Source organism: Ptychodera flava, chromosome 1 (assembly GCF_041260155.1).
Source record: "Ptychodera flava strain L36383 chromosome 1, AS_Pfla_20210202, whole genome shotgun sequence".
NCBI classification, from domain to species: domain Eukaryota; kingdom Metazoa; phylum Hemichordata; class Enteropneusta; family Ptychoderidae; genus Ptychodera; species Ptychodera flava.
In genome coordinates, this window is record NC_091928.1 from 32,054,989 (window position 1) to 32,077,232 (window position 22,244).

Consider the following 22,244-nt stretch of genomic DNA (forward strand, 5'->3'; position numbering starts at 1 on the left):
GTACAAGTCGGCTGGGTACAGAGTTCAACGACGGCGGTCCAGTTCGAATTGACTTCGCGCCAGAGTCATTAAACTGTCATTTTTCAGCTGCAAGGAGTAAAGTTGACCATCGATAGGAGTTACAAGGGCTCTAACATTATCCGGGAGCAGGATTATAGTGAAATTTGCACACGGTAAGGCGAGATTCTCTAATAATGCGGCCCCGTGTGTGCCTTGACCATGCAGTGTAGATCCGCCACTGCAGCTTTTACACTAGCAGGTATAGGAAGAAATTGTAGCCCTGGTTGGGGCAAGGCGCGAGCCGCACGACAGAAGCCCAATCCCCACCAACCAAGGGCTACAATTATTGCAGCTAGTCGGTCGACAGTGGCGCACTGTGACACTGAATTGAACTACGTGCAAGTTCAGACTGTCGGAGCTTGTCCAGTAATGGCCACACGTGGCGCTCTTCTGAAGAATGTGACGTAACGTTTGACAAAACACAGATTGTACGCATGCCGTGCCACAGTATGCAGACTCGCAGAGCTAGCACCGCCCATTTGCTGGACACTGCTTTCGGAGGCTATGACGCGATAGACGCAATGGTACCTGAACTTGTCGATACCACCACACATTACAGGTACGCCGACTGACAATGACAGCATTGCTAAGGTCTAGCCATCTTTCGTACGTTTCTGCGTTCAGTGTCCGCACCCACAGCAACATTTGCAAGGAAACACTCTCTCTACGGTTAGCTCACTCCACGGGGTCAAAAGAGAAGGCGTCTTGGGATCTTCCGGATTACAACACAGACGTAAACACTCACCAACACAAACTCAAGCGACCGGAAAAACCGCCACCGAAGGTACCCAAGGCAAGACCAACATGGAAGGGAATACGAGATCTCGAGGCAAGGGCTAAGGTAAGAAGAGCACGCAAGTAACATAGTGTTCTCAAATCATGCAAATATGACAGCTTTCACGTCGTGTAGGCCTAATCATGTGATATTGTGCTAGCGGGTGCGTTGACCCGGTCACTGGGACGCTGATTATGTTTTCACTGGCTGAGGTCGAAAGGAACTGAAACCGCAGTCCACACAGGCGCTTTGATCGTGGCTTTGCTATGCCCCTTTGATTATGTAGCATAAAGTGTCAACACTTTGTAGATATGTTGACAATGTTTTAATCCTCAATACCAAAGTGTCAATACTATAAGGCCTCGCATAGCCCTGCGCGCTGCGTACGATGCTATGTTCCCGGCAATGTATGGTCTGTGGTGGTACGCGAACAACGCCGGGAACATGTACACGCAACTTTGTAATGCCGTACATAGGGCTAGGCCTCACGAAGCGACGACTGAAGCGCCTGTGGCACAGGTTGTACAGCATTTCACTGATAAATCAACCGCGTATCGAGAAATCTCGATGAAAAAGTTAAACGGCGATATTTGGGGCTGAGCTATGATACCAAAACAACCAACCCATGAATATTTGCAGGAGTTTGCTCGCGTCACAACGCCTACAAGAGCATTTTGGATCTTGCTTTGTTGCAGTAAAGCCTAAAGGGGTATCAAATGTCATTTGCCAACAACCGTAGAAATAACTGGAGTCACTGATATTTATAACATGTAGGTCTGTATGCGTGGCTTGAGAATTCATTCTCTATATCTGTTCAACCTTTATGATTCAGTCGGCGATTGCAGCAATGATTTGCTGTAGTGGATCCTTCCTACCAGGCTCTATAAACAAAAACCATAGAAATAAAAACAACTTGGCAGAAAGAGGATTAAAACATTGTCAACATATCTACAACGTATTGTCTGTAAATTTTTCAAGACAAGAGTAAACGTAAACAGTCCATAGGGTAGGATCACACAATAAGCAGTATTAGGTTTCTTTGCTTTGTATGATAATGAGTCTTTCAAAACAATTTCATGTTTAAAAGAATTATGTAAAATATAATTCATATTGGGTATAACAAAACATGCAGGTATACTATTTTGATGCAAATTTTGTCCACATCTAAAAAAAGGCAACCAGCATATATTCAACTGCCTATAATTTTTATCGTAATTTTGGTCTCGGCCATTGTAAAATTTGGCTGCAATTCATTTTGATGCAGGGCACTTCTACTGAAAGCTTTAATGCAACATACTGCAGGCCCTGAACCCTTCCCCCAATCATAGTGGTGCTTGTTTTCTGCCAATCTGGTAAATATTATATCCATCGGCTTGGATCAAGTTGGTGAGAAAAGGAAAGTGGCTTGAATTTTTTTCTACTTTAACACAAACAGAGGAGAAGAATAAAGTGAACTAGTTTTGAGAGAACAAAATTGATGAAAATCTTGACAAAAGTGAGCCTATTTCCTGTTAGAGTGTATGAAATTTCCCTATCTGCTGAGTCACTAAAAAAAACAGTATTGATTGAGTCTTAGCCATACACATTTTCACCCACTTGCGTTGGTCTGTAATTGCAGCTTTAGTCTGTGGAAATCATGTTTGCGGTGTTGTTTTCAGCGGTCTTCAAATGTCCAGTTTTTGTAAAAATTCAACATAATATTATGCTGCACTTCAATTAAAGAACTTGACCTGACGGTGACATATGAACTTGGCAGGATTAAACTTTAAAGTGTTAAAGCTATCATACCTTTTGAGGTAATCGGCTGAGATCATAATCCCATTGTTGTGTGTTTTTAATCTACCAATATATACTGTACAGGATTTGGTGCCATACAATTATTGTCCTAGAAACCTCTGGAATTTCAAATTTTCTCTTCACAAAAAACCAATAGCCCTGAGGCTGTGCTCCACCGATTTGCTCACTCCAGATTTTTATATTTTTCCCGCCAGGTTTCTCTGATTCCAGATACCCTGAAGCATATGGAAGAAAATGAAGAATTCAAAATCACGGCGGAAAATCTCAGAAAACTTGGACAGGCTCAACTCACGAGGGAGGAGCGTAAGAAAAGACAGAGGGCGCTACATAATTTAGGAATACCCCATTTTCGAGACTTTGTCAAGCAGCAATTGAAGGCTCATGACAGATCAGGTATGTACACTCTATTGTCAAAGTGAGAGTTGAAACTTACCATAAAACCCTATTAATTCGACCACCCTATTTTTTCTCAAAAGTAATTTTATTTCATCCATATCAATTGGACCACCAATGGAAATTGGAACATTCTCAATCTCTAATAATTCGACCAACAAATGATGACAAGCTGTTTTGAACATTTGATTTTTGATAAAATACAGAAAACAATACAATGTACAGCACAGAATGTCTAAGTTTGGACTTCAGGAAAGCCACCTTTATATGTTTCAATCATCCAAGGTGGTAAGCATATCACTTATGAACTGTCAAAAAAGTTGAAATCCATAATAATTCGACCACTAAAATTATTTTGGCTTTCAACAATTTATAATGGTTATTATTTTTTTCTGGTCAAAATGATAGGGTTTTTACGGTAAGCACTGAAATAGGGAATTAGGATATTGTTGAATATTGGAACACAATACATGTATTTGCTTTTTTCCGAATATTTAAATGAATATGCCAATCTAAACATAAAATTTGACAATTAAACGCCTTCTTTGAGCATTCTTGAATAATTTTATTGTAATAATAGCTTGCGCAAGCACCTAACTGATACACGTGAGTTACGGAAATACGATGAGAATAAAAATTCCTGACTGCATAGTCACCCCATTGCAATCCCACTATGTTTGTGGGTGTGCCAGAGCATGTCAAAGCCACAGCTTCAATATTTTTTTACTTTGATGAGGATTTGCAATTGGTAAAGTTATATAGTGACTATGATAACTTTAGAATTTGAAAATAGATTGAAATGTATCAATATAATTTCATTTTGGATCAAATGTATAGCAGCTGTCACTATGGTTTACCGGCCAACAGCAAAGTACACTGGCAGGTTTAGGGCTAGGGGGCATGAGGTGGAAGTACTCGTTTTATTACGTGAGGTGGGAGTACTCGTTTTATGGTATTATATAAAGTATATCATTAACTGCCCAAAGTACATGTAAGCCAGGCCCTGTCTTCTGTTAATGACAATTTGATGAGGTACATTTAGAGCTGAGTAAGGACATACCAGGGCTCGAAATTAGCGGTGGTCTTGCGTCAAATGACCACCATTTTTCCGTGCTTGACCTCCAAATTCTGTAACTGGTGGTCATTTTGACCACCATGTAAAACATTTAGTATTTCAGCGATTGCCGCTTTGTCTGATGGCGAGGGTACCGTTTCATCAATACAACATTGCAATCGGCCTTGAAGAAATTGTTACACATAACGTTTCATTCCTTTTTGTGGCGCAGGGCCTTCACAGGTGCTAATAAACTAAATTTCATTTTGCGACATTTATGCAAATATTTCTCGCATCAGAAAAAAAAAATTCAAAATCCTTCTACTTATCATTACAAAACATTAGCACGAGTCAGTAGATGAGAAGTTGTTGGCAAAATCATTATCAGGTTTTTTTTAGCTCCCATAGCCATATGTATATATGGCAATGGAAGCTATTCTTATAGGCTAGGGAAATGTCTGTATGTCTGTATGTCTGTACGTCTGTATGTCTGTATGTCTGTATGTCTGTCCGTCAACATCAAAAACTCCAAAACCGCTGTACATTTCATCTTGATATTTGGTGTGTACATGGATGATGGGCTGTAGATGAGATTTTGTTCAAATGAAGTTGTCATTGCCAAAAATATGCAAATTAAGTGAAAAAAATGTAAAAAACAGTCAAAATTGAAAAAACTCAATAACCACTGAGCAGATTACATGAAAAATTAGCATGTAAGTACTTTGGGCTGACATGAAATGATTGTGCACATCTTGGGTCAGTATCTTGGACTTGCTATTTTTCATGAATTTTTTTGTAATTTTCTCCCATTTTTGGTCAAAAAATCTCCTGCTCTGAAACCACAAGTCCGATTGATTTGAAACTTGGTATGGAAGTGCATAGGAGTGACCTTTGCCAAATTTGGGCAAATCGTGGTGAAATTTGCATATTTTTAGTTTACACGTCCATAGACTCCCATGTATAAGGCCACGAAAAATAAAAATTTAGTTTCTCATCGTATTCATATTGCAAAAAGGATGCAGTGACACAATGTTTAGTCCCCACAGATGAAGTCCAGTGAGCTTATAGATTGGGTCATGTCCGTCTGTTCGTCCATCCGTAAGTCCATCCGTTCACGCATATATCTCGGATATTTTGACAAAATGTCATGTGACCTTGATGACCTTTGATCTCAAATATACATATTTGTCCATAACTCAGTAACCACAAGTGCTACAGCCTTCATGTATGGTATGATGGGACACCTTATGACGCCACATATTGTACCTCATTAATTATGCACATATCTAATTTTGAGCGAGCCAATAGAGCTAGAGGTCTGATTTTTGGTATATAGGGATAACTTAGCAAAACAATTTTTTTGACAAAATGTCACGTGACCTCGGTGACCTTTGACCTCAAATATACATATTTGTCCATAACTCAGTAACCACAAGTGCTACAGCCTTCATGTATGGTATGATGGGACACCTTATGACGCCACATATTGTACCTCATTAATTATGCACATATCTAATTTTGAGCGAGCCAATAGAGCTAGAGGTCTGATTTTTGGTATATAGGGATAACTTAGCAATACAATTTTTTTGACAAAATGTCACGTGACCTCGGTGACCTTTGACCTCAAATATACATATTTGTCCATAACTCAGTAACCACAAGTGCTATAGCCTTCATGTATGGTATGATGGGTCACCTTATGACGCCACATATTGTACCTCATTAATTATGCGCATATCTAATTTTGAGCGAGCCAATAGAGCTAGAGGTTCTGATTTTCGGTATATAGGGATAACTTAGCAATACAATTTTTTGACAAAATGTCACGTGACCTGGATGACCTTTGACCTCAAATATACATATTTGTCCATAACTCAGTAACCACAAGTGCTACACCCTTCATGTATGGTATGATGGGACAGCTTATGACGCCACATATTGTACCTCATTAATTATGCACATATCTAATTTTGAGCGAGCCAATAGAGCTAGAGGTCTGATTTTTGGTATGTAGGGATAACTTAGCAAAACAATTTTTTTGACAAAATGTCACGTGACCTAGGTGACCTTTGACCTCAAATATACATATTTTTCCATAACTCGGTAACCACAAGTGCGACACCCTTCATGTTTGGTATGATGGGACACCTTATGACGCCACATACTGTACCTCAATAATTATGCGCATATCTCATTCTGAGCGAGCCAATAGAGCTGGATGTCTGATTTTTGGTATATAGGGATAACTATAGGAGAGAAAATATTTTGACAAATGTCATGTGACCTCGAGACCTTTTACCTAAAATATATGTTTATGTCAATAAATAAGTAACCACAAGTGCTATGTCCTTTGTATTTAGTAGGATGGGAGACCTTATGACAACACACGCTTTACCTCATTAATTATGTACACATCTAATTCTGGGCAAGCGAATAGAGCTAGAGATCTGATTTTTTTGCATATAGGGATTAATTAGCAATATAATTTTTTTTTTCAAAATGTCATGTGACCTCGATGACCTTTGACCTTGATTATACATATATATGCATATCTCAGTAACCACAAGTTCTATACCCTCCAATTTTGATAGGATATTAGACCTTAAGATGTCACATCTTGTACCTCATTATAATGCACATATGTATTTCTTGGCTGGCCAATACTGCTAGAGGTCTGATCTTTTTTCCCGATTTAGAACCATAACTTAGACATGCCTCATGTGTTTCAAATTGGAACAACGACATAGACCTATGTGCCCATAGATCTCAACATATACACTCCAGTGATACTTCTTAATGACCATATTTCCTGCCCCATCAAGACTAATACTCCTATTACAAGTGGGGACTATGTCATTGTAAATGACTTGTTGAGTTAATGGTTGTATCACAGTATTCGATATATCTCATTCTGTATTTTTTCCATTTTATATTCTGAATAATTACATTAAACATATTTCACTGTCTCCAGTACATTTCATTTAAGTATTTTCACTTCATGCACTTTATCCCTTTCACACATGTTCAAATATCTGACCAGAGAACAAACGCTAAATAGTCCAGGATGGGAGCTACAGTGTCATTGACGCTATTTTTTTCCATCCAACATAGGTATTTTTTACCTTCTCGTGTCTATTTATAGACAGAGAAGGTATTAGAGTTGAAAACCAATATGCTGCTGTCAAGAACTTCCGTCTGTCAAGACTTCCGTCTGTCAAGATCCGTTGACGTCATGCCATTGTGATGGGTCATATCATAAACTGGTGGGGGTGTTCATGGCTCAGGTTGAGGTGTGGGGAGAACGATTTTGAGCTATGACAAAAATCAAAAGGGACTTAGCGGCATAGCCACAGTGTTAAGCCTTTCTCCAAGGTTTCTTAGTTGACTACAATCTATTACAGACTACTGAGCTGACGTTAGGGGTACTCACTTTGTGTTTGCTCACTCTGTGAGCGCTAGTGTTTGGTACTGAGTTGCGTGGATATCCTCTCATGGCCTCACGTGATCTGGGCCTGTTGCATAATCTGCAGAGATGATCATATGCCTTCGAGTCTGAAAACTGTCATTGTGTAAAAACTGTCATTGTGTAAGCCTGTCGGCATTTTCCTTGCATTTTTTCTCATTTAATTTGCAAAATATCGGCGAGTACCTCAATATTTCAAGATAACCCTTTCTTCCCAATCGTTCCTGGAGTTTCAGAGTCATATGAACGAAAATGAGTGAAAGTTTTAGACAGGAAAATCGGACGTCGGCCATGTTCAATGTTTACAGTACAATCAGAAGTTTACGTGGAGGAATTAACCAACAAACACAGGAGTGTTCATGATGCCCGCCCTCTAGAGGCAGACCCTCCTATATGAAGTACCACATTTGATGCTTGTGGAAAGCTTGACCACACAATGGAGCATTTAAACTTTTAGAAAATGACAAACTGAATAAAAAGGTATTCAGAAAATGTCAAATACTGAGGAAAAATGCGCAAATATTCAAAATAAACAGGTTAACTGATTGGTCAGCTATAAAAAAACAATGAAAATGTTTATGATCAAAAGTTTTTGAGATGCGCACATTTTAACAAATACAGAAATTATTAACATTATAAATATAAGACAAAACTATTTTTCAGGGATGGGACAGGTGGGAAATGAGGGGTGAGAGACAAAGGCACACCTATTGCTGCATGTGGATGCAGCCACACCATTTCATTTACAGCATACTTATTCACTGTGTTGTGTTCAAGTTCCATATTGACTGACTGTCATACAAGGATAACATAAGCAAATCAAATCAAATTAGAAAAGGATCAATGCTGTTGTGTGGATTTTGCTGAACATGGCTGATATTTCGCCCTATATATTTGGTATCCAGCAAAGGCATATTTTGATGTAAAGTCAAAATTAACACTACATTGCTGACAATATATTTTACCGTTTCTGCATGAATTTTTCTTTTTTAAATTATAGTATATTAGTACTTCAAACAGATTAACAGTTATCGTGATGTCAACCCATAATTTTACATCACAAAGACTGTAATTCTGCCAATTTTTTTTGTTTTTCAGTCATTTTATAAATTTTGCACTGCACAAGATGATTGAACAAATTGCAATGTTGGAATTTGTAAACTCAAAGAATAAAAATCCTTTGGTCACAAATTAAATTATTTTTTGAAAAGAAATTACTCTTAAACACTTTTAGCATATATTCTTTACACGGTCATGTATTTCAAGGAAAATATGCCTATTAAAAACAGTAATTTCTTCACTTTCAATTTTTTTTCAATACTATGACAATTATCAGCCATGAGGTTATACAAACACAAGACCAGATAAGCGTTTTTCATCATTTCCACAGGACTCTTTGGAAAATCCATTAAAAACAGTTAAAAGTGACTGGAAATGATCACTTGGTATACATTTAATTTACAGATGCCAGGTTGTGTATTTCACATACACTCAGGTCAGTAAGGAAGTGCGTCATTACTATTTTGGACTGTTAATTCTTATTTCTGAATTGTTAACTTTTTTCCATATTGAACTATCTTTAGGCAGTTTATACTGTAGCTTAGAATTTTTTTGATTGATGTATTTAATCATCTTTTGGGTTCTTTGGGTCCATATCCCACCTCATGCCACTACATCATCAACTATTTACCAACAACTCCATGCCAACAACCAATACCTGACCTGGCCACACATTAGAGAAGGTACAGCGTCATTGACGGTATTTTTTTTTTTATCCACTGTACAGACATGTACATTTTGGGTACAGCCATGTTCAAAGACCCACCATAACATTGACCTCTCTTTTCGTGAATACAAAAAGCCTGATAATATGATTCAGTTAAAAAAAAATATTGACTGCCAGTTTCCTTAAAATGACCCCAAATTAAAATGTGGTGGTCAAAATGACTACCAGGATAAAATGTTAATTTCGAGCCCTGCATACCATGTGAGTAAACATCTATGTGTTTTCAGAACTTTGTTGGAGGTTGAAAAAGTGTATTAGAGGCATATTGCATTTTGATATTCAGCGGAATCAAGTCGATGATTGATTGAAATCAGAGAAGGGAAGCTAATGAGATCTAATAGCAACGTGTACCAGTACTCGATAAATCTAGGCAGTTTTCACAGTAGAATTTTTATCTATCAGCCACCATGTTTTTGCGTGACTGATTTCTGTCAAAGACTTGGAGCCACGGCTATGAGTCATGCGTACAAAAAGGATGAAAAAGAGATAAAAGAAGCATTATTAGCACCATATACATATCTAAATTATAATAATTATAATAAGTATATTAGGTTTAATTGTCTATAGTGGAAGGTCTGTTGAAAAGGAAGCAAACTGACATACTGCAGCTGAACATAGGACTGTACTGCAACCAGGCCTGCAACCACTGCCATGTGGAATCATCCCCCAAGAGGAAAGAAATGATGAACCGACGGACAGCCGAGAAGTGCATTGACCTCCTGCAGAAAAGTCCCTCAATCCACACACTGGACCTGACAGGTGATATTATGGCTTTTTTCTGTTGCATTGTTTTTCAAACAAAAAACATGAAATGCATGTACAGTCAGACATCCATGGTTATGCAATGCGTGTCCTGTTCAGTGCCTATGCCAACCTCTAGATCCAAACCACATAACTGTTGCAGACTCCTCTAGCCTATAATTATACAAGCATATGACATGGCCTGCCAAAAATTGAATGATTTTAGCTCGCTGGGATGACATTAAAAGCCAAGCAAATCTTTTGTCAGCAATGAAAACCAAGTTTCACAGTCACTCGGTAAACACTAAAGCTTAGAAAACCCACGGACAAGCATGCCATAACAAAACTGTTATTGTATTGCTCAAAATATATTTGTATACCTACTCACAGTGAAAACCATAACAGTCACTCAGTAATCACAAGAGCTTGGAAAATCCGTAGACAAGCATGCAGTTTCAAATACTCATATACCTAATGACAGTATACGAAAGAATAACTAATTACAGATTCAGTCAGCTGGATCAGTCTGGATCAAGTTGAATCTCACTGAACACACATCCAGGGATCAAACTATCCCCTTACATCAAAATGAAAACAATTGTGTTATCATATCAAATATCATATCAAATAATAGACATCAGATCCCATTCAATTTTATGAATATTGGCAAGAACCTCTCAGTAGTTTTGGAATGATAAGTGTAGGGCATTTATTCACACTTAAACTACAGAAAGGTTTTAAGATGATACACGGAGTATCATGTTAATTGCCAAAAGGGATTGGACGGTTGACAAATCAATCATAACAGATCCAGTGAAAAATATGGCATTTTGAAGTACAAGTTCACTGTGAAATCGTCCAAATTTTGAACTGAATTCAAACTAATAAGTCCATTGTAATCCCTTGTGAGAAACCAATATATATACGGTAGATATTGAGTCAATCGCTCACTGGGTCAAACGTCAGTCACATATATGAATCTTTGAAAGTTTGAATCTGAGTGAACGGCAGTACAAACAAAACTTAGTGAAGAAAGACACACAGAGAAATGCACTTCTCTGCCCATACTCATTTTGACATACAGATGTTGTTTGTATACTGCTAGCTATCACATGCTGATAGAACTCTATTTTTAGAGTAGGACCATTATGCAGCAATGCTTGATTGCAGTGTTATGGAGAGGACATCTCAAGGACATTTCTGTTGATTGACAAATTTACACCTATAGCAAAACTGAATTGTTAAAATGCTAGACCTACATTTCCTTGCATCCTCTTTGAAGTTCAAAGGTCAATCTTCCCAGCAAGTTCAAAGACATGTTTTATTTTGCAAGGTACAGTAATGCATGCAACACTCCTTGATGACAAGTTACTTAGCTGTATTGGCAGCTTTGGCTGAGAGAAAACTCATATAATATTTCTTAGGATTATTGACTTTCACAGCAATAATCTGTGAAGCGTGAAACCAACTCATGTGAGATCTGGGCACATAAGGAGTTTCATTGCATGCACCCAGCAACACTGCAGTAGTATAGCCAACCTCCATTTATAACCCTATGCACCCTGACCCCCTGGTACTCTAGCTATGACATCTTCAGACATTTATGTCCAAGCCAGGTTCAAAGTGTCTATTTAAAACTGTAGTATATCCAAACTTTCAAATGAAAATTCATCACATCAACAACTGACATGGGTCATTTCAATGTCCAATGGCAGCAATCTAGAGCAAAAAGGACAAAACTTTGAATTTAAAGACCAGAGAAAAGACCAAAAAACCTGAAATTAGAATTGATTTTTTTGTACAGTTAATTTGCAGAATGAGCTTCTATTTATTTTATATAATATCAAATTTCTAAAATGATTTATTCTAAGACATGAAATACTTCAACTCAAATATAATCTCTTTGATAAAATATGAATTAGGAGGTATGTCCCTTTAGCTCTGTACCATTATCACTGAAGCATTGCCTAGTAAACTTTGCTGTATTCTTTTCTTATAGGTAAAACAGTAGACTTATTTCTATTTTGAAGTTTTGCGAAATCATATCTTCACACACTTATAAAAGTCCATGATGTCACAGGTCACTAGGAGGTCAGGGTTCAAAGCATCAAACCTCCCATCATGCAATAGCAGCAATGAGCAGGGCCCCACCACAGTGGGGTAGAGTAACTGTGACCCCACTAAAGAAAAGTTGCAAAGAAACGCCCTGCCTTAGCTAAATCCAGACTACTTGATGTTTTCATGCCATGTGCTGACACTGAGTCCACTTAGCCTGTCGGGCCCAGGACATGTTGTGCCATGGTATGCAAATGTGATATGTAAATATACTCTGTGACATCACAAAGTGGTATAATTATGCAAATTACAAATTTCAGTTGCAAAGTAACCCTATCCATGAGTAGCACACAATGTATCGGCAAAATTTTTAGATTCACTCACATTTATTTCCACCAATACATATAGCATATAATGGCTGCAGGAATTTCGATAGAGATGCATTATAATCCAAAATAGAACAGGGACCATGAGTAACATGCAACAAACAGAAATAGAAATGAACATGTCAGATGAGAAATTGTACCATCTGTCAGTTTTACTGATATTTAATAGGGAACCTTGTACAGTACTGTTCACACACTTGTCAAAATACATTTTGCTACAGTGAAGATACTGTTTGTACTGTTATAAAATCAGCAAACCTCAAAAGTTTTCAACGACAAATATAGCAAAAGTGTTGCCAAATTGATGTTATATTCAGGCTATTCACGACAACAGTTGAAGTTGTATAGGCACATTATACACATTCAGATCCACAAACCCAGTGGCCAAAGACAATAATCAGCCACAGTTGATTATTACCTGGTATAAGCACAAGGCACAAAAAAAGCAACCAACATGGTCAAAATTGCCAACGTCATGAGCTTCAGCTAGAGAATTTTCTTACTTCTGATTAATCTTCATGTTGCAGATTTTATCGGAAAAGTTCAATGAGTGAAACTATAGTTCAGATTATTTGTTAAAGATATAGTAAATATACACATCAATAACAATGGGACATACATGTAGTAACATGATGGAACGTGTTTGTGCCAGTGTACCGGTATATTGAGGAACTGATGAAATAGCAAATACCAGTAGAGTAATGATAATGAAAACATGTTTATTTAATTTTGTCTGTGTTCCAGGTGGGGCTCCGGAACTCTGCCAGGAATTCCGTTACTTGGCCAAGGCTGGAAGAGAACTTGGAAGGCAGGTGATTGACAGGTGTAACTTGACGGCATTACTTGAACCAGGGCAGGAAGACACGGCAGAATTCCTGGCTGAGAATCAGATCCAGGTGTTTGCATCACTTCCCTGCTACAGGTATTGTGAACACACGGGGACGATAGAATTGAAAAATATCTCTGAAAATGGTCACTACTCTGACAATTTGATGCCCCAGTCAGGAATGGCAGATGTATAATAATAAGGATAGAAAGAAAATACTGCAAAGGATGTATTCGGACATTGGCGCCGCGTATTGCCCTCCGCTTCACGTCGGGAGATACGCTGTGTCCTCGTGCATCCTTTGCAGTATTTTCGTAACACCTTCATAACATTAAATAAATATTCAATGAATGCACATACTTGTTCATGATGCATGATTATCCAAGTAGTGCAGATAATGTTTTTACACATCCTGTCAAAAATTAACACAAACAACGTCATTATCAGTACATGAAACAAAAAACACTTGTAAATGTTTGTTTGTTGAATTTTTATTCCAGTAAAAAGAATGTCAATTTACAGAGAGGGCAGGGTGTCTTTGACAAAAGCATCCAAGCACTTCTCATACTGAATTCACTTGGATACGGTAAAGAGGGTAGTGGTCTTCAGCTGAATCTAGTCTACAATCCATTAGGTAAGTTATCTGCATGAACTTTGACCCTAGTGGGTGACCCTTGATGACCTTTATTCCTAACAGATAGTCTCCCGTGACCTTTAACATCCTATCAGTTTGTTACTTTGAGTTCATCTGTCAGCCTTATTTACATTTCATTTTGCATTTTCTTTCTACATGAAATGATTGTTGCATCTCATTTGGTGTTGGCAAATTTTTTACTTTATAAATTTCTGAACTAAACAAATAAGTTTCGGGGTAGCGTGGTGTGTTTACAACATGCGTAATTTGAGCTGCGGAATTGGCCACTCATGTGGTTGCATGGACAGTTGTTAGATTGCATACTTTTACCAGTTTTTGTAATGTGATTTAGTTAGCTGTACCTAGAAAACCTCGCATTGCAAAGTAACAAAACAGTGTACAACCAAAAGATCGTTTACAACTGAGATAATGCATCCACTTCAATTTCACTAGTCAGGCACAACTCAACAAAATTCAAGTAACAAGGTGGCTCATCTACACCTTATCACCAGATGTCTCTTTCACCCTCATGTCCTTCAAAGTTAAAACCATTACAAATGACTTGCTGTTTTGATAGTCTTCTTGCCATGTGGCCGGCCGCTGACTTATCACTGCCTCCAGTAAATGTTGTATACACTGTAGCTATAGCCAAACTACTGTAAAGGAATCCATTATGCAAGACTACACAGGACCTGTGATGTTTTGAAAGGCATGAGTCTTGGTTTACCAAAGGAAAATGGTACCACTTAAAAAATTTAAGCTGACTTCAAAAAAAAATTCAATGTAGACAAAAGCACATGAGTGAAGCTGTGATACCATGGAATACTGAAGCTTGAATCGACCTTACCGATTATAATATGATTTCTGTGACAGGTGGGTTTCTTCCGCCACCGCAGAAGGAATTAGAGGATAAATACAAGGAAGAGCTGATGGAAACGTTTGGCATTGTCTTCAACAAACTCTATACTCTGACCAACGTGCCTATCAAGAGATTTGCTGATTTTTTGTACAGAAGGTAAGCAAAACTTTGTGAAAACCTAAGAAACGTTGAAGGATAAGAAATAAATTATAATTTTCTTTGCTAAACTTATTCCCTGACCCATTTCTACTGCTGGCTGCACTGCTAATGAAAATAGGGTCAGGTATGGACTATTGTAAGCATGGCTATCATTCATCAATAGTATGAGTGCAGTGCATTACGTTGAATCTATTTCCAACTGGGAGCTACCTTCGAAGTTAGATTTAGTGTGCCCATGGAGTCATTTTACCTCCAGTTTCCCAAACCAAGCATCCTACATGTATGTCAACATTGAATGAAAAACAAAAAAAATCGTTTTATGTTGAGTAATTGTCGTACATGCCAAAGGTCACCATGGTCACCAGGTCATGTCTGAGATAAAAATCATAGACGATAATTGCCATTTCACCTCTAAATACCATCATAGAAGAACAAAGTCGGAGACATAAAAGTGAAGCCATGCAAACAACTTTAACATTCGATGTTTCATCATCTAATTCCTGAGCTAAATACCACTGTACAGATGTGCTGATCACATGATCTTGTCAGATGACTGTGCTCTTTAATATGCATTCCAAATTCTGACTGAAACATTAGCCCATACTTGACTATATTTACGTTAGCCGTGAAGCCAACGGTAGAAATGGATCAGGGAACTAGACTATACACAGTGTGCACTGTCTGCCCTGGTAGGCTATGTTTTCAACAGCGCCACCAACGTCCACTTTAAGATACTAGAGCAGGTGTCAATGCCCTCACAATGTGCGTGTGAAGCCTTTTTTGGCAGCCATCTGTCGTGTGGCCATACATTTTGCATGGTCTGTGAGTATTTCATGGCCAAGCTTTGGAGACAAGCGTCGTGTATACCAGCATATGTGAAGGTTTCGATTCTCTAGATATAGTTATTTTCATGTTTGATGAAATTAAGTCATGAGGTGTACATGTAGTGTTAAAATAGAAATGTTGAAAATGTTGGTCGACAATTAACTGTTGAATGATAAATAGAACTTTGAATCAAGGATAATGAATTTCCAGTATACTGAAATTTCATATCCACTCTGAAAGTGTTTTCCTATTTGATATCATTGTTTTCTCCCTGTCCAGGAAATTAACTCTCATTTAATTTGCAGGGTATATACTGCTTTTGTGAGACTTTTCTAGTGTTTTTTTTGTCAGAGAAATGAGCCCATACGTCACAATGTATTGCTTTGCAGAAATGAACTACAGAATTACATGGATCTGTTGGTGCGTAATTTCAACCCGGATACTGTCCCTGCTTTGATGTGTTACAACACCCTGAGTGTAAACTATGACGGCAGGCTCTTTGACTGTGATCTGAATCAACAGCTTGATATTGGCATCAGTGCCAAGCGACTGCCAAGTAAGTGTACCCTTCTAAAGTGATTTTTTCTGATCAGAAGAAGGAGATAAGTGAATCTTAAACTCATTGAACATGCAGAGACTGTGTTTTGCATTAATTCTTAGAAACCTAGGGAGTCATGAGGGTGAAAGATAGGTTATAAAGCTGGAGGCTCCAGGAAAATCCTCAATGTTTGCAATCAAAATGTCGTGTCAGTTTAATTCTTACTTTTGCCAACTTTTTTCGATTTATTCTCCATTACTTTATTTTTGTATAATAGGCCCCCTACTGTATATGAATTACAATATATGTCTTCCAGAGACACACTGTCAACAAAAAAACGTTGCTTGATATATTGAAATATTACAGTGAGAGAGCGGAAAAAACGTCAATAAGTACAGTTTCTCTTCAACTCTGAAAGTTTTGTGAATGAATAAAGCTAAATTTATACTTTGATTTTATCATCTTTTGTTATCATAATTGTAATCAAAGTATATAATGATGGTCATCTGTAAAAATAACTTCGAAGGTACTTTCCCCATAGTTTCTAAATAGTTCAATTCAGCATATTTGAATAAAAGTGATATTCATCCTCTATTTCTTTGTGACCTACATGTAGTTGACAAATCCTGAATTCTTTATTCAATCCTCTATGATGTCCAGTTTCTACTTCTAATCAATGGTTTTCACATCTAAATATTGCCAAGGCTTGTTGATACTTGAAAAGACTTATACTTGAAATATACAATCCTAATGTTACTTCTGTCTTAAAACATTCTATACTAAGTTTCCTTTAGGAACATTTGAGCAAAAGTTTTAGTCTTGCAGTTTCTAAACGGCTTCCAATGGCATCAGCAAATTATAATAATGACAAAGCTTCTTTGTAAAGGAAATTGTAATCATAGAATGTATTGAAGTCTGCTGTTATTGCCTCAAAGGTTGACTTAATTCATGAGCACTTTTTATCTTTCAGCAAGAATCACTGCGGATGATGGTCCCGTGAGGTCAAGGTTCTCATCATTGTGGGACATTGAATCAGCTGATGACCTCAATAATGTCAGAATTGCAACAGACAATCACTGCTTTGGATGTACAGCTGGCATGGGAAGCAGCTGACAGGGGGTCACAGCACAGTAACTGTGCTGTCATAAGGTTACTATGCAAATAGTGTTCTGTCACCTGAGTCTGTGCACAGTAACTGTACTGTCATAAGGTCACTGTACAAATAGTTTGCTGTCATAGAGTTTGTGCTCACTAACTATGTTGACACAGGGTCACTTTGTAGCTACTGTGATGTAATTGTGTCACATCACAGGAGCTGAATGCAGCCCTGTAACTGATTAGTCATAGGGTCACAGTTTATAAATTATGCTTTCATAGAGTCATTATAATGTTTGCAGTAACAGTGATGTGAAAGATCACTTCACAGTACCCATAATAATTCTTTTTTTAGTCCCTATGTCAGTAAATGCTGACCTTTTAGATCTAACTACAACAATGTTGCAATATATATAATAAATGTATAGCTGATACGTATTTTTTGGATTTCAACTCAGTTTATGACAAGATCAGCAGAAAACTTTGAAATAACAAGTGAGCTGATCTTTGATGTTAAGGTCTGATGTTGAGAATTAAAGTATCATGTCAGCCATTGTGAAACAGGGTAAAGTAATACATACCTCAAATGTGCCAGTATACAGAAGATGTAAGCAACATATTCCAATGATATTTATGAAGTGAAATATGCTGCCACTTATTTTGAAATAGCAATTATGAATCAAAAGTGCCAGTGTAAAGAGCAGATGAAATAATGTATTCAGATTACATGAAATTTATGAATAAGAAAGTCTTAAATAAGATCAATGTAGAAATATCTTATGTAAGCACATTTTGGTTGGTAAATTCTGAAGGTAAAACAAATAGATATGTATATATTCAGCAGTAAATTATGTTCATCTATTCACCATTCATTCAAGAGATCTACTTTGCATTGTATGATATGTACATGTATCAATTTTACGATGCCTAGCTTTTCTATTTTGCATTAATTCCACCAAATTAATGGTGTTAGAATAGCTTTGTCAAATTTATGATGTAATTTTAATATTTTGTTGCTGCAAGTGTGACAGTCTATTGCAGGTTTATCTCCACAGAATTATGAATGGTGTGTTTTGTGAAATTGATGTACTTTTGCACCCTTTTGCAAGACTAGCAGTAATATGTATAATTTTGACAGGAAAATTGATGTAAATTTTAATGTGTCGGTATACAGAAATAGACAAAAATGTATTTGGATGATATTTACAAACTGACATATGCTGCCAGTTATTTTGAAATAGCAATTACGAACCAAAAGTGTCAGTATATAGAACAAGTGAAAGAATGTATTCAGATTACATAAAATGTATAAATAAGAAAGTTTCTAAATAAGATTAGTGTAGAGATATTTCAGCACATTTTGGCTGATAAATTTTTAAGGTTAACACAAAAAGATGTGTATATTTTCAGCAGTAAATTATGTTAATCTATTCACCATTTATTCAAGAGATCTACTTTACATAGTATTATATGTATATATTTTATGATGCAAAGATTTAATAAACTTGTATGTATCTATTTTGCATTAATTTCAGCAAATTAAGGTGATAGAACAGCTTTATCAAATGTTGATATAAATTTGATTCTTTGTTCCTACAAGTTTGACAGTCTATCCTAGGTTTATGTACACAGAATTATGAATAGTGTGTTTTGTGAAATTGATGTACTTCGGCACTCTTTTGCAAGCAACGAATGGTAATATGTATGATTTTGACAGGAAAAGCAGATTCATTTTGTATTTGCTGGTGACAAGGTAAAGCACTGGGTGTAAATGCTGAAAATTGCTGAGAAATTGAATTATGTGTTTTAAACCAAAGTGTGTGCCTTTTGATGGGTGACCATTTTCCTGACGTCTCCTGCCTCGAGGGAACATAGCTCCTTGTTAAGGTTGTTACATTAACTATTAGATGCCTGGCTTTCTTGAAACATATGATCATATGCTCTCTTCCATGACAGACACAACTCTGATAAAAATAGATTGATTTTCATCATGGAACAGTCTATTGATATATTTAAATATATTTATTTGTTGATATATATGTAAATGTATTTATTTATTTACATAGTATGCATATTATCAATTTATATGCATAATTTTGAACAACAGAATAATCTTCACAAAACATGTAATTTAATATTTTTTTCAAAATGCTGAAGTTGCCAAGTTAAAAATAGTTCCGGGTCACTTTATGTCAAATGATGGCTATGCGGCCTGCACTATGTATCAGTGATAAACATGAAATAAATTTGATTGAATCAAGTCAACCTGTCTCTTTTTCAATGACTACAGATTTGTTAAGTGGCTACAACTACTTTTATCTCAACTATATGGACTTATGAATGCCTTTAACATATGAATTGAAGAAATAACGTTCGGTAAACTATGTAGCATTGATAGTGGTGCAGTTGTGTGATGGTGTTGTGATGGCAAGACTCACATTAACAACGGCCTATACCTGGTCAAAATACATAATGAAAGCTTACATGGGCGACCATACTGTGGAGGAACTGTTTTACTTTTTTATTTTGAGAGATAAAGTTATTCCAGCATCAACTACAAAGAAAGTGCAATCTACATAAATGTAAATATGTACAGCAAACAAAATAACGAAGAATTGGTCACAAAAAGACATTTAACTTTAACCACTTGAGGTCAATTTTGTACCTTTTCATAACCAGTAACTTTTTCTCATTTTTGCATACATTTTAATAAAAATGTTGTAGCCAATGAATTATGATATCCGTTTGATCCAAAATTAGTAAGAAAATACAAAAAAAATCCTAAAAATTGGTAAAAAATGTTGAACTAAAATTTTGGTCGGAAAAATTACAGCAGTCAGAGGTTTAAAGATGAGAAAAGAAATATATCGATTGTATTTGCGTAAAAAGAGCAATTCTCTTATGTGCGCCCTCAACGGCTCTTGGTGTAAATGAAAAATTCTCTAAAGGAGGAACATGAATATGCAATAACGAGGGAAAACGCGGCTAAACTCTGCATGGTAATGTGTCGCTTCATCGTCACTGAAAGTCTCTAATTTTCAAAAGCAGTCAAAAAATTGCACAAATGTTTGCTTTCTGACAAGTGCAACTAGGAGCCGGTTCAGACATCTGATTCTGGAATCTGCTTTAGTCAACCCCCTCCCTCCCCCCAAAAAATAGTTGCTCTGGAAGTTTGAACGTCTTAATAAATTCTTCAGTAAGCTTAGCTTACACTCTTTCGAATTGACTGATACTGTTTGTTATTTAAGGTGGTTCGCGCCTCGAAAATGAAGACTTAAACTTTTGCCGAAACTTTCCTCTAATAAACTTTCAACCATATTTCAAAATGGGGAAGCCATGTAATTGTATGCATCTATGTGTAACTTTTCTGGGAAGGCCAAAGGGAATAAGAGAATTCTAGACGGAGAGGAGGAGGTCAGTTTTGCCGTAAAGCTATAAAACGGATAGTTACAATTCGAGGGATTTTAGATTAGCACCATGGCTTTCAAATTGCATCATACTAAAGATATGCGTACATCAAATACCTTCACTGCGTCCCTCTATGAGAATGTGAGGAATTTGAGCTACCATTTACTGTATAATTCAAAATTATCTCCATACACAGCAACGGGAAGCTATTTCATGGTACATGTATTAGTGTGTGTACGAAATGCTGTACAGTTACATGTAACTGCTGTACAGTTACCGTGGCACGTCTGTGGTCATACTGCTAGAAAAGTGTTGTGTTAACTTTGTGGTGAAATGCTCCTTTGAACTGTTGATCAGAACGAGGAGTTATACTGCTATGTTTGTCCACTCTACCGTCATTTCACTGCCAATCCTGCCACGTAGCTCTGTCAACGTGACCGTGAAACTTTGCAGCGTCAAAATGAGTGCTACCGTCACTCTGACAGCCCGTAGAAAGTTCAGTTTCACTTTCGCTACGATTAGCAATATCAACACTAGCATATATCTATCTATCTATCTATCTAACCTTCAGAAAATGAAAAAAATCATGAATTGTTCCAGTTGTGTTGTGTACTATTAATCGTCAAAATGTGTGCTTTGTATCGGATAACATTTGTATTTTTTATTTGACAAAATTTGTTTTTTTATTCGACGACTTTTTTTTGGAAAACAAAATTTGTGTTTATCCGACAAAATAAATTTGTTTTTATCCTACTATTGTTGTGTTTTCTATCCTACAAACTGTGTGTTTTGATGGAATAGCCCCTTTTTGGTCACAATTTTCAAAGCATATATTGATAATTATTTACACAGTTCTGGATGGTAGCATTGTTAAATCATTATCAGAATTTCCCATTTATGAAATTTCATATTCTTTACCACTTTATTTGTGGTTTATGCTGAAAAATATGTCTTCGTGTCTTAGTGTCATAGCTTTAAACTGAATCAGAAACTCAAGCTTTGAAGTTTATATCGGAGTTAATGTATCAACGAAAGCACTTGCAAGAATTCGACATTGAGGGCGCTATACACCTGAGCCCAGACGCACAGTCGATTGTAAATGTACTATACCATTATTCAAACGCAAATTGATACAAATTGGTCGGTTGAACATAAACTAAATGAAATGCAAAAGGCGACCCCTCCACATTATTTTTCTACAATATGTCCTCCCCGTCTCAAAAATCAGTTGCAAAACGTGCCACCCCGTTCACCTGTCAGATATGGCTGCATGGTAAACATACCACTTATAAATTATTCCAAGAAATAGACTCAGTCCAACTGCAACGATTGAAGTTATCAGGAAAGAGTTGGAGTACACCAAAGTCTTGACAAATTTAGGATAAATGAT

General features: G+C 36.8%; 1 protein-coding gene across 1 annotated transcript; it reads left to right on the forward strand.

Annotated features, from left to right (window-relative positions):
- Positions 1-561: 561 nt before the first annotated feature.
- On the forward strand, positions 562-19,711 carry LOC139135340 (uncharacterized). The gene is made up of 8 exons (XM_070702686.1): positions 562-901; positions 2,827-3,025; positions 9,896-10,087; positions 13,255-13,432; positions 13,837-13,970; positions 14,844-14,985; positions 16,203-16,369; positions 17,322-19,711. The coding sequence occupies exons 1-8, from the start codon at positions 635-637 to the stop codon at positions 17,462-17,464; spliced, it is 1,422 nt and encodes a 473-aa protein (XP_070558787.1). The 5' UTR covers positions 562-634; the 3' UTR covers positions 17,465-19,711.
- The last annotated feature ends 2,533 nt before the right edge of the window (positions 19,712-22,244 follow it).